Genomic DNA, 13098 nt, shown 5'->3' on the forward strand with positions numbered 1-13098 from the left:
AATGCCTTACAAAATAAACCCAGAAATACTGCATGGTCTTTCTGATTTTATAAAAATAATCTTTTTTTAAAAACATTGGATTTATATACTGTGTATACAGTTGTAAATAAAATGGTCACAATCAATCTTTTTGTATCATTTTCTTATTTGCGCAAACCAATCATCTCTTCTCTTAACTTTTTGGACAATTCTCTTGACAACCACATTTCTAACATGCATTATCCAGTCCAGGTATTTGATGTGTTATATCTCAAGTACACCTAATGCAACCCATGAAGCCCTTGATATATGATTTGTAAATGTGTGCTCTTATGAGGGATTTTATCCAGGGGTTGGATAATTCTGAAATGGCTGCTGTCAAGTGGCATTTTGTGTTGCTAAAAGTTTGTAAATTCTGTAATAAATAAATTCTGGATTTGAGTCATAAATGGATGGATATCAGGGGAAAAAAAATCCATTGATGGAATAACCTGGTCGTTCAGTATATTCAGGTAGTCAGCTGACCTCATTCTTTGGGCACATAACGTTGCTGAACCTAGACCTGACCAACTGCAGCAACCCCAGATCATAGCACTGCCCCCACAGGCATGATGGGTGCATCACTTCAGCCGCCTCTCTTCTTACCCTGATGCGCCCATCACTCTGGACTCATCAGACCACATGACCTTCTTCCATTGCTCCAGAGTCCAATCTTTATGCTCCCTAGCAAATTGAAGCCATTTTTGCCGGTTAGCCTCACTGACAAGTGGTTCTCTTAAGGCTACACAGCTGTTTAGTCCCAATCCCTTGAGTTCCCTTCGCATTGTGCATGTGGAAATGCTCTTACTTTCACTATTAAACATATCCCTGAGTTCTACTGTAGTTTTTCTACCATTTGATTTCACCAAACGTTTAAGTGATCGCCGATACCGATCATTCAAGATTTTTTTCCGACCACATTCCTTCCTCGAAGATGATGTTTCCCCACTGTCCTTCCACTTTTTAATACTGCATTGGACAGTTCTTAACCCGATTTTAGTAGTTTCAGCAATCTCCTTAGATGTTTTCTCTGCTTGATGCATGCCAATAATTTGACCCTTCTGTAACAGATTAACATCTTTTCCATGACCACAGCATGTGTCTTTCGACATGGTTGATTAACAAATGAGAAGCTACTCACTGCATCAGTTAGGGTTAAATAACTTATTGCCAGCTGAAACAATCACCCATGCAGTAATTATCCAATGGGAGGCTCTTACCTATTTGCTTAGTTAAATCCAGGTGATGACCTTTTTTTTGGCCAGGCAGTGTATTTAATGCCAAACATATTTAATGTCAAACACAGTCATGGACAATTTTGTATCATCTCACTTGCAAACCGAAGCTCCTGGAGGAAACCCACACACAGACACAGGGAGAACATGCAAACTCCACACAGAAAGGACCCAGAATGCACCACCTGGGAATCGAACCCAGGCGACAGTGAGGCGACAGTGCTACCCACCAAGCCACCATGCCACCCAAACTGCATTTAAAAAGTTATGCTCATCTACTGCATTTTAAAATAAACCATGTCTGTACTGTTGATCCATTACAGAAATATTAAATTGCAAGTTTTCTATACAACAGCCTGCATAAACAAGAGAAAATAATAATACCTGATAAAAATTCCTGGGTTTGTGGAAAAATTATACCTTTTGAAAAAACACATACACATGTAGAATGGCATTCAATATTTAACTAAAACTTACAGTGCTCAGTTTGCTAGAGCTGACAAGGATTCTTCGTTCAAAAAGCAGGCTCGCATAGAGGTGAAGCATGTTACTGACATCAACAGCTACAAAATATTCTGTTAGGTTCCACTGAGGAAAAAAACAAACAGTGAATGAGAATAATTTTCTGAACAATTAAAATGAATATGCATATAATTACAGACACAATTAAAACCCAGTGGAAAATGTGCATTTTAATAAAAGAACTGGAAACCTGTACTACAGAACTCCAGATGTCTTGTGGAATCTGTGCCTCAGTAGGTCTGAGGCATTTTAACAGCATATCAGTACGAATGTTTGGCTCATCTGTGTGTGTGTGTGTGTGTGTGTGTGTGTGTGTGTGTACATGGCTATGGCATCTGGTACAGACCAAGAGAGAAACTACCTGGGCTCAACATGCATGTAACTTTAATACTAATGATAAAGTGAATGTGCAACAAACCCTTCTGTGTAGTCTTTTCGTAGCCAATAAAAGCGCAAATGCTAGTTCCTGTCCCCTGTCTAAATCACCTGCGATGAGCAAGCAGGCATTTGAACTGGACAACAGAGCAGCAGAAAAAGGTTAACTGACAGGTCCTGCTTTCTACAAAATGATGTGGGCAGCTGGGCACATATGCACATGTACAGAAGTTAAAGGAGCTGCTAGTAATTTCCTGGTACCAGATAAGGACTCTGTCCTTGTTTGTTTAAGTTCTTATGGTTGTCACTGACACATTTATCCCAGCCTGTAGGTCAGGTTATCCTGTAAGTCTTTGGAGTAACACTGGGGGTTTTCTTCATTGTCCTGATGATGAAGTCTTTGGATGAAATATTGGGCTTTTTCCGTGACCAGGCTGGTTTGCTTCTGTGCCACTAGTTTGAAACATCTATACAATACTCCCAATAGTATCTCTTGGAATGTTCAAGATCTTGAAAATCATATACGCATTGCCCTTCCCATGAAATAATCTTCTATCATTTGACAGCTCCTTTCATCGTAGTTGCAACACATCTGAAACATATCACAGCTGAAGCAAATCAAGGATTGTTGAGTTCCTTAGGTCACACAGACTAGCAGTAGGTTTAAAGATGTGCAATATTACGTAGAAGTTAAATAATTGTGACAGTATTAATGAAATATGCTACTGTGTAATAGTTCATCTATTTTCTTTATTTATTTGTGTATCATTCAGCTGATAAATGATTAATTTAAAGCAAAATCTAGCTTGTATAGCTGTTTATATAAATAGAAATATGTTGCACATTTTGTGTGCCTTATCTTGTGTGTCTTTGTGTAATGGAAAATAAACATTTGGCTTGGACGCAGCATGAGCCAAAAAGCTACACATTGATTTATTTTAGAAAAGACTCAGGTCTGGACTTTCATAAACCTTCCTGTTAACAAACTGTTGGATAAGGGCAAAATGTGAAAAAAATGTGAGTCATTCTTGTCTGCCCAAACAAACTTGTTTGGTGTTTTCACTACATACGTAGCGGTATGCACTAGTACGTTTTTGGTTAGACAACCTACTGTTATGTATATACTGGGATCCTATGAAAAGAGTAGACTGTATTTTAGGTAAGTAATTTGGTTTGGTTAAGTTTGCAGTTGGAGATTGTGATTAATGTCTGTCATGCAAAGTTTGCAGATCACTGTTGTTGTAGGCAGAAGGTGTAATGTGGACATATAGTGATGTTGAAAGTCAATTGACTAACATTTTCAGGAATACTTGGCAACTTCCTTAGATCAGGCACAGTAAAACAGGCATGCTGAAAGCAGAGAGATGGTTGGTTAGAAATTTATAAATTTACATTAAAGGTGAGCAACATTAACATAAATATAACAAAATATAAAGTATACATCCTTCATTTGCATAGAAATGCCTAGTAAATTGCTTTGAAAAAATTTTAAGCAACAAACAATTTGTAACATTTACTTTTAATATTATCAATTTACTTTTAATATTATTAATATTACTTTTAATTTATGTTTCTTGTCAAATAGTTATTCCATACACATTGATCAGCCATAACATTAAAACCACCTCGTTTCTACACTTACAGTCCATTTTATCAGCTCCACTTACCATATAGAAGCACTTTGTAGTTCTACAATTACTGTAGTCCATCTGTTACTCTACATACCTTTTTTGCCTGCTTTCACCCTGTTCTTTAATGGTCAGGACCACCACAGAGTAGGTATTATATGGGTGGTGGATCCTTCTCAGCACTGCAGTGACTGGTGGTGGTGGTGTGTTAGTGTGTGTTGTGCTGATATGAGTGGATCAGACACAGCAGCGCTGCTGGAGTTTTTAAATACCATGTCCACTCTATTAGACACTACTACTTAGTTGGTCCACATTGTAGATGTAAAAACAGACGATCCTTCATCTATTGCTGCTGTTTGAGTTGGTCATCTTCTAGACCAGTCCAGCAGTGACAGTGGGGTGTTTAAAAACTTGATCTGCATTACTGTGTCTGATCCACTCATACCAACACAACATACACTAACACACCACGACCATGTTAGTGTCACTGCAGTGCTTAGAATGATCCACCACCCAAATAATACCTACTCTGTAGTGGTCATGGGAGAATCCTGACCATTGAAGAACAGCATGAAAGGGGGGTAACAAAGCATGCAGAGAAACAGATGGACTACAGTCAGTAATTGTAGAACTACAAAGTGCTTCTATATGGTAAGTGGAGCTGAATAAATGGACAGTGAGTGTAGAAACAAGGAGGTGGTTTTAATGTTATGGCTGATCGGTGTACAGCCCTATTTGAGAAAGGTTTTACTTAAATATAGTGACTGGTACATATGCATTTTTTTTTTTTTTTTTTTTATTATTTGATAGAAAAAGATTGATTCTACTTCCTAAATTTATAATTCCAAAAAAATAATTTTACAATGTGCATCCCGTAAATCTAACATAGAAACTCAGAAACCTAAAAAATCTGATTTTGTTTTATGCACCAACATAATATGAACAATATGCAGAATAGAAGACTGTAAAAAACATTTGCATTGTTTGGTGGTGTTAAAATAAACTGCTGTACCACATTGAGAAATACTCCAGGAAGAGGAATAGGTGATGAATGTAAAGACTCCAGCAACTCTTTCCTCAGACTTTCCTGTAGCATGCACAAGAATACACATTCAGAATTTATAAATAAATGGAAAAAAACACACAACTGTTGTTACACAGACATTTGCGCTGTTTTTTATCGGCATCTGGAGTGAATGTAACAGTCTTTGACAATATGGCAAAAATTCACAATCACACCCTTTTCAATCACACTTAAAAGCCTACCCTTGTTTAGCATCACAGTTAGTGCTTGTTCCAGCTCTAAGACCTCTTTACTGTAAAAATGATCAGACTACATCAGAGATTTTGCTGCAGGAGTGCTATCAAATGCATTGTTTTTAAATTAATTTTTTTATATTTATAACTATCTAGTTGCTTTTATATGTTTTCTTTTGTGTAAAAGAGTGTGGGACTCCTAGGTCTTGGTCCTCTTTAAGGTTTCTTCTTCATACAACATTCAACAGTCAGCATAAACCAAATAAATTTCATGTTCTGTCTCGACAATTTCATTGTATTTGTTCATATAAATCCATTCCTGTATTTCAGGCCTGCAACACATTTCAGCTTAGGGCTAGCAAAGAGGTAAAAAAAATAAAAACTTAAACTGTTTACTCAAAAAAGGTACACTGCCTGGCCAAAAAAAAAGGTCACACACTCTAATATTTCGTTGGACCGCCTTTAGCTTTGATTACGGAACGCATTCGCTGTGGCATTGTTTCTACAAGCTTCTGCAATGTCACAACATTGACTGCATTAATTAGTTGCATTAATTTTTCCCCCAAGATCTTGTATTGATGATGGGAGATTTGAACCACTGTGCAAAGTCTTCTCTGGCACATCCCAAAGATTCTCAATGGGGTTCAGGTCTGGACTCTGTGGTGGCCAATCCATGTGTGAAAATGATGTCTCATGCTCCCTGAACCACTCTTTCACAATTTGAGCCCGATGAATCCTGGCATTGTCATCTTAAAATATGCCTGTGCCATCAGGGAAGAAAAAATCCATTGATGGAATAACCTGGTCGTTCAGTATATTCAGGTAGTCAGCTGACCTCATTCTTTGGGCACATAACGTTGCTGAACCTGGACCTGACCAACTGCAGCAACCCCAGGCACTAGACATGATGGGTGCATCACTTCAGCCGCCTCTTTTCTTACCCTGATGCGCCCATCACTCTGAAACAGGGTAAATCTGGACTCATCAGACCACATGACCTTCTTCCATTGCTCCAGAGTCCAATCTTTATGCTCCCTAGCATATTGAAGCCGTTTTTCCCGGTTAGCCTCACTGACAAGTGGTTCTCTTAAGGCTACACAGCTGTTTAGTCCCAATCCCTTGAGTTCCCTTCACATTGTGCATGTGGAAATGCTCTTACTTTCATTATTAAACATATCCCAGTTCTACTGTAGTTTTTCTACCATTTGATTTCACCAAACGTTTAAGTGATCGCCGATAACGATCATTCAAGATTTTTTTCCGACCACATTCCTTCCTCGAAGATGATGTTTCCCCACTGTCCTTCCACTTTTTAATAATGCATTGGACAGTTCTTAACCCGATTTTAGTAGTTTCAGCAGTCTCCTTGGATGTTTTCTCTGCTTGATGCATGCCAATAATTTGACCCTTCTGAAACAGATTAACATCTTTTCCATGACCACAGGATGTGTCTTTCGACATGGTTGTTTAACAAATGAGAAGCTACTCACTGCATCAGTTAGGGTTAAATCACTTGTTGCCAGCTGAAACATAATCACCCATGCAGTTATTATCCAACGGGAGGCTTACCTATTTGCTTAGTTAAATCCAGGTGGTGACCTTTTTTTGGCCAGGTAGTGTATTCAGACCCTTTATTAGGGGCTTTTGTAGAAGCCCCTAAATCTCCAACCTCTGGGATAAACTGCCCAAATTCATGTATACAGTGTTCATGGCAGACCCTCTTAAACTCTGTCAGTGCCAGCTTTGGCTCAGACAAATCCCAGAGTTAAACCGCCATCAAACTTTTGTAGAGAGACAATCAAGGATATTCAATGACTTTTCCTTTAGACATGTTATCAATATTATACGCACAGTGTGCTTCATACCATGTTTGTGCTAAAAGCTGCTTTAAGATGCACTGCTATGGATGCCAAACAATCTTGGATACACTTTGAGAAGGTGTAATTTTGAGCAGGAATTTTTGCCATAAACCTTCATGCACAAACCATTCATTGTAGGCACTGAAGCAAGTTCTTCCTTTCTGCCATGCTTTTATGATGAGTCATGTACTTGTGTTTACTATGGAGCTGGGTCTGGATGGAGAATTGTCACTAGTGCTGTTAGACTTAGTGGCTTTACAGTTTCAGGCATTATGGGAAGACGCTGCATAATATGTATACTATATATATATATATATATATATATATATATATATATATATATATATATATATATATATATATATATATATATATATATATATACAGTGTATCACAAAAGTGAGTACACCCCTCACATTTCTGCAAATATTTCATTATATCTTTTCATGGGACAACACTATAGACATGAAACTTGGATATAACTTAGAGTAGTCAGTGTACAGCTTGTATAGCAGTGTAGATTTACTGTCTTCTGAAAATAACTCAACACACAGCCATTAATGTCTAAATAGCTGGCAACATAAGTGAGTACACCCCACAGTGAACATGTCCAAATTGTGCCCAAATGTGTCGTTGTCCCTCCCTGGTGTCATGTGTCAAGGTCCCAGGTGTAAATGGGGAGCAGGGCTGTTAAATTTGGTGTTTTGGGTACAATTCTCTCATACTGGCCACTGGATATTCAACATGGCACCTCATGGCAAAGAACTCTCTGATGATGTGAGAAATAGAATTGTTGCTCTCCACAAAGATTGCCTGGGCTATAAGAAGATTGCTAACACCCTGAAACTGAGCTACAGCATGGTGGCCAAGGTCATACAGCGGTTTTCCAGGACAGGTTCCACTCGGAACAGGCTTCGTCAGGGTCGACCAAAGAAGTTGAGTCCACGTGTTCGGCGTCATATCCAGAGGTTGGCTTTAAAAAATAGACACATGAGTGCTGCCAGCATTGCTGCAGAGGTTGAAGACGTGGGAGGTCAGCCTGTCAGTGCTCAGACCATACGCCGCACACTGCATCAACTCGGTCTGCATGGTCGTCATCCCAGAAGGAAGCTGACGCACAAGAAAGCCCGCAAACAGTTTGCTGAAGACAAGCAGTCCAAGAACATGGATTACTGGAATGCCCTGTGGTCTGACGAGACCAAGATAAACTTGTTTGGCTCAGATGGTGTCCAGCATGTGTGGTGGCGCCCTGGTGAGAAGTACCAAGACAACTGTATCTTGCCTACAGTTAAGCATGGTGGTGGTAGCATCATGGTCTTGGGCTGCATGAGTGTTGCTGGCACTGGGGAGCTGCAGTTCATTGAGGGAAACATGAATTCCAACATGTACTGTGACATTCTGAAACAGAGCATGATCCCCTCCCTTCGAAAACTGGATTTTCCAACAGGATAACGACCCCAAACACAACCTCCAAGATGACAACTGCCTTGCTGAGGAAGCTGAAGGTAAAGGTGATGGACTAAACCCAATTGAGCACCTGTGGCACATCCTCAAGTGGAAGGTGGAGGAGTTCAAGGTGTCTAACATCCACCAGCTCCGTGATGTCATCATGGAGGAGTGGAAGAGGATTCCAGTAGCAACCTGTGCAGCTCTGGTGAATTCCATGCCCAGGAGGGTTAAGGCAGTGCTGGATAATAATGGTGGTCACACAAAATATTGACACTTTAGGCACAATTTGGACATGTTCACTGTGGGGTGTACTCACTTATGTTGCCAGCTATTTAGACATTAATGGCTGTGTGTTGAGTTATTTTCAGAAGACAGTAAATCTACACTGCTATACAAGTTGTACACTGACTACTCTAAGTTATATCCAAGTTTTAGTTCTATAGTGTTGTCCCATGAAAAGATATAATAAAATATTTGCAGAAATGTGAGGGGTGTACTCACTTTTGTGATACACTGTATATATTTTTTATGTAGGCATTCATTATTTTTGTACTTCTTAGTCTAAGGCTCTGAATCTTCTTTGCAAGAGCTGCTTATTTGTTTCTGCACCATGGCCTGATCTCTAATGTACTTATGCAGGTAACTGTGTGCCTTGTCAAAAATATCCTAGCATTCTCACCCCCGTTTCCACTCTGGCTTTGTCCACCTTATATGCAGTTCCTGTTTTCTGTTAATGCTACAACCCCTGGCAAAAATTATGGAATCACCACTCTTGGAAGATGTTCTGTCAATTGTTTAATTTTGTAGAAAAAAAATAAATCACAGACATGCCACAAAACTATCATTTTTCAAAATGTCAACCTTCTGACATTAAGAAACAATAAAAAAAAGAAACAAATATAATAGTTGTGGTCAGTCACAATTGCTTTTTTTAGATCAAGTAGAGGAAAAAAATATGGAATCACTTAAATCTGAGGAAAAAATTATGGAATCACTCTGTAATTTGCAGTTTAAAAACAAAACATCTGCAGCAGATTAGATTTGCTAATTATTCTTCAGTTTAAAAAGAGTGCTCACACCTCGGAGAGCTGTTGCACAAAGCAGATTGTCATGAATCATGGTTCCAACACAAGATATGTCAGTTGAAACAAATGAGAGGATTATAAAACTCCTTCAAGAAGATAAATAATTGTGGAATGTCGCAAAAGATGTTGGTTGTTCCCAGTAAGCTGTGTTTAAAATCTGGACCAAGTACAAACAAAATGGGAAGGTTGTAAAAGGGAAGCATACTGGTAGACCAAGTAAGACATCAAAGCATCAAGATAGAAAACAAAGCAATATGTCTTGAAAACAGAAAATGCACAACAAAACAAATGAGAAACAAGTGGCCGGAAAGTGGAGTCAATGTCTGTGACTGAACTGTAAGAAATCACCTAAAAGAAATGGAATTTACATACAGAAAAGCCAAACAAAAGCCACCATTAACACCTAAAAAGAAAAGAACAAGGTTAAAGTAGGCTAAAGAAAAGCAATCGTGGACTGTGGGTGACTGGATAAAAGTGATCTTCAGTGATGAATCGCGAATCTGCATTGGGCAAGGTGATGATGCTGGAACTTTTGTTTGGTGTCTGTCCAATGAAATTTATGAAGATAACTGCCTAAAGAAAACATGTTAATTTCCACAGTTGTTGATGATATGGGCCTGCATGTCAGGTAAAGGCACAGGGGAGATGGTCTTCAATAAATGCCAAAGTCCACATTGAAATTTTGGACGCTTTTCTTATTCCATCAGTTGAAAGGATGTTTGGTGATGATGACTTCATTTTTCAAGATGATAATGCATCTTGCCATAGGGCAAAGGACATGAAAACTTTCCTTCAAGAAAACATATAATGTCAATGGCATGGCCTGCAAATAGTCCGGATCTCAATCCATTTGAAAATCTCTGGTGGAAATTGAAGAAAATGGTCAATGACAAGGTTCCAACCTGCAAAGCTGATCTGGCAACAGCAAGAGACAGTTGAAGGCAGATTGATGAAGAATACTGTTTGTCATTAGTTAACTCCATGCCTCATAGAGTTTAAACCATTATAAAAGCCAGAGGTGGTGCAACAAAGTAATAATGGTGCAGTGTTTTCTAATGATTCCATAATTTTTTCCTCAGATTTGAGTGATTCCATATTTTTTTCCTCTACTTGATCTAAAAAAAAGCAATTGTGACTGACCACAACTATTATATTTGTTTCTTTTTTTATTGTTTCTTAATGCCAGAGGGTTGACAGTTTGAGAAATGATAGTTTTGTGGCATGTCTGTGATTTCTTTTTTTTCTACAAAATTAAACAATTGAAAGAACATCTTCCAAGAGTGGTGATTCCATAATTTTTGCCAGGGGTTGTACTTATTGTTTCCACTTATGAGTGTACAGCTGTGGAAACAACTGATCTTGACCAACAACTTAGTGTTGGAAGTCAGATGTTTTGTCCTGAACACAAAGTTTTTAAAATTAGAATTCAGTGAGGACCAACAGATCAAATAAGTATGACCATGTATCTGTTAATACAACAGCCTCCAGTTAATACCACTGCCCCGACAATGTGCAATAAAATCACTACATCCAATAGGCAGATAAAGTGAGATGTTACGGAACCTAATATGCATCACGAGTGAGGTTGACACCATCAAGTGATTTTTTTTTGTAGGATTTTAAAAAAATCTTAGCCTCTTACTAGCCCAGTGTGACATCAGTTGATTCTTACCTGTCCTCTAATAGTGAAGTCATCCAGCACATTTAAAAGTTTGTAGAACACCTCAAACCATGGTAGATAGCTATTTTAACAAACACATGCACAAAAAACATAAATGAATATAAATATTTTCAGCTTGCAAATACCTTAATCCACAATACTATTTACACATCCAGTCTCACCTGAGGATACAGTAGCAGCTTTGAGCGCCATATGATTGCCGGCAAAAGCCAAAGCGCTGCTTGCTGTCAAGATCAGTCAGAACAAATGTAAAATTTTGGCCAATCTGCCCCACTGGCTCACTGACAAAGAGAGGAAAAGGTATAAACAGATATGAAGACACAAAGTAAAAACATTAACTAAAGAAAGTGAGTATATGTTGTGTCTGTAATTGTACCTGTCCATGCTGAAAGGAAAACAAAACTTGGGCACCATCTGCAGTGTTTCCTTAAAAAAGAGAGGGGGGAGTCATTACCTTTTTTCAGTACTATCAAATAGTTATTCCCAATGTTTCCCAAGCAAAAATCTAATTTCTGTTGAAAATGTCTGCATCAATAAGATTCTGATTTTGTGTTTACTGCAGCAAGTGCATAATGCTTTCCCTGGAGTAAAAAACATTTTGCTTACAGTGGGGTCAAAAAGTATTTAGTCAGCCACTGATTGTGCAAGTTCTCCTACTTAGAAAGATGAGAGAGGTCTGTAATTTTCATCATAGGTACACTTCAACTATGAGAGACAAAATGAGAAAAAAAAATCCAGGAAATCACATTGTAGGATTTTTAAAGAATTTATTCGTAAATTATGGTGGAAAATAAGTATTTCGTCAATAACAAACAATCAAGATTTCTGGCTCTCACAGACCTGTAACTTATTCTTTAAGAAGCTCTTCTGTCCTCCACTCGTTACCTGTATTAATGGCACCTGTTTGACCTCGTTATCTGTATAAAAGACACCTGTCCACAGCCTCAAACAGTCAGACTCCAAACTCAACCATGGCCAAGACCAAAGAGCTGTCGAAGGACACCAGGAAGAAAATTGTAGACCTGCACCAGGCTGGGAAGAGTAAATCTACAATAGGCAAGCAGGTTGGTGTGAATAAATCAACTGTGGGAGCAATTGTAAGAAAATGGAAGACGTACAAGACCATTGATAATCTCCCTTGGGGTCAAGATCTCATCCCGTGGGGTCAAAATGATCATGAGAACGGTGAGCAAAAATCCCAGAACTACACGGAGGGACCTGATGAATGACCTGCAGAGAGCTGGGACCAAAGTAACAAAGGCTACCATCAGTATACACACTACGCCGAGAGGGACTCAAATCCTGCAGTGCCAGGCGTGTCCCCCTGCTTAAGCCAGTACATGTCCAGGCCCGTCTGATGTTTGCCAGAGAGCATATGGATGATCCAGAAGAGGATTGGGAGAATATCATGTGGTCAGATGAAACTAAAATGGAACTTTTTGGTAAAAACTCAACTCGTCGTGTTTGGAGGAAAAAGAAAAACCCAAGAACACCATACCTACTGTGAAGCATGGGGGTGGAAACATCATGCTTTGGGGCTGTTTTTCTGCAAAGGGGGCAGGACGACTGATCCGTGTTAAGGGAAGAATGAACAGGGCCATGTATCGTGAGATTTTAAGCCAAAACCTCCTTCCATCAGTGAGAGCATTGAAGATGGAACGTGGCTGGGTCTTCCAGCATGACAATGATCCCAAACACACCGCTCGGGCAACGAAGGAGTGGCTCCGTAAAAAGCATTTCAAGGTCCTGGAGTGGCCTAGCCAGTCTCCAGACCTCAACCCCATAGAAAATTTGTGGAGTCCGTGTTGCCCAGCGACAGCCCCAAAACATCACTGCTCTAGAGGAGATCTGCATGGAGGAATGGGCCAAAATACCAGCTACAGTGTGTGCAAACCTGGTGAAGACTTACAGGAAACGTTTGACCTCTGTCATTGCCAACAAAGGTTATGTTACAAAGTATTGACCAAATACTTATTTTCCACCATAATT

The 13098-nt window shown here is 39.1% G+C and overlaps 1 protein-coding gene across 5 annotated transcripts in view; it reads right to left on the bottom strand.

Annotated features, from left to right (window-relative positions):
- The window catches only part of dennd1a (DENN/MADD domain containing 1A), a 132681-nt gene that overhangs the window by 42176 nt on the left and 77407 nt on the right, over positions 1-13098 (bottom strand). For 4 of the 5 annotated variants that reach the window (XM_063011702.1, XM_063011706.1, XM_063011705.1 and 1 more), the window contains exons 4-9: positions 11486-11535; positions 11271-11390; positions 11101-11170; positions 4791-4865; positions 3447-3500; positions 1731-1841 (exon numbers count right to left, since the gene is read on the bottom strand). In XM_063011702.1, coding sequence (XP_062867772.1) covers positions 1731-1841; positions 3447-3500; positions 4791-4865; positions 11101-11170; positions 11271-11390; positions 11486-11535 — 480 coding nt within the window. Of the gene's footprint in view, positions 1-1730; positions 1842-2193; positions 2789-3446; positions 3501-4790; positions 4866-11100; positions 11171-11270; positions 11391-11485; positions 11536-13098 lie in introns of those variants that run through there. The other variant, XM_063011703.1, reaches the window with a different exon arrangement.

This window comes from Trichomycterus rosablanca, chromosome 16 (genome assembly GCF_030014385.1).
Source record: "Trichomycterus rosablanca isolate fTriRos1 chromosome 16, fTriRos1.hap1, whole genome shotgun sequence".
In the NCBI taxonomy this organism is placed as follows: Eukaryota; Metazoa; Chordata; class Actinopteri; order Siluriformes; family Trichomycteridae; genus Trichomycterus; species Trichomycterus rosablanca.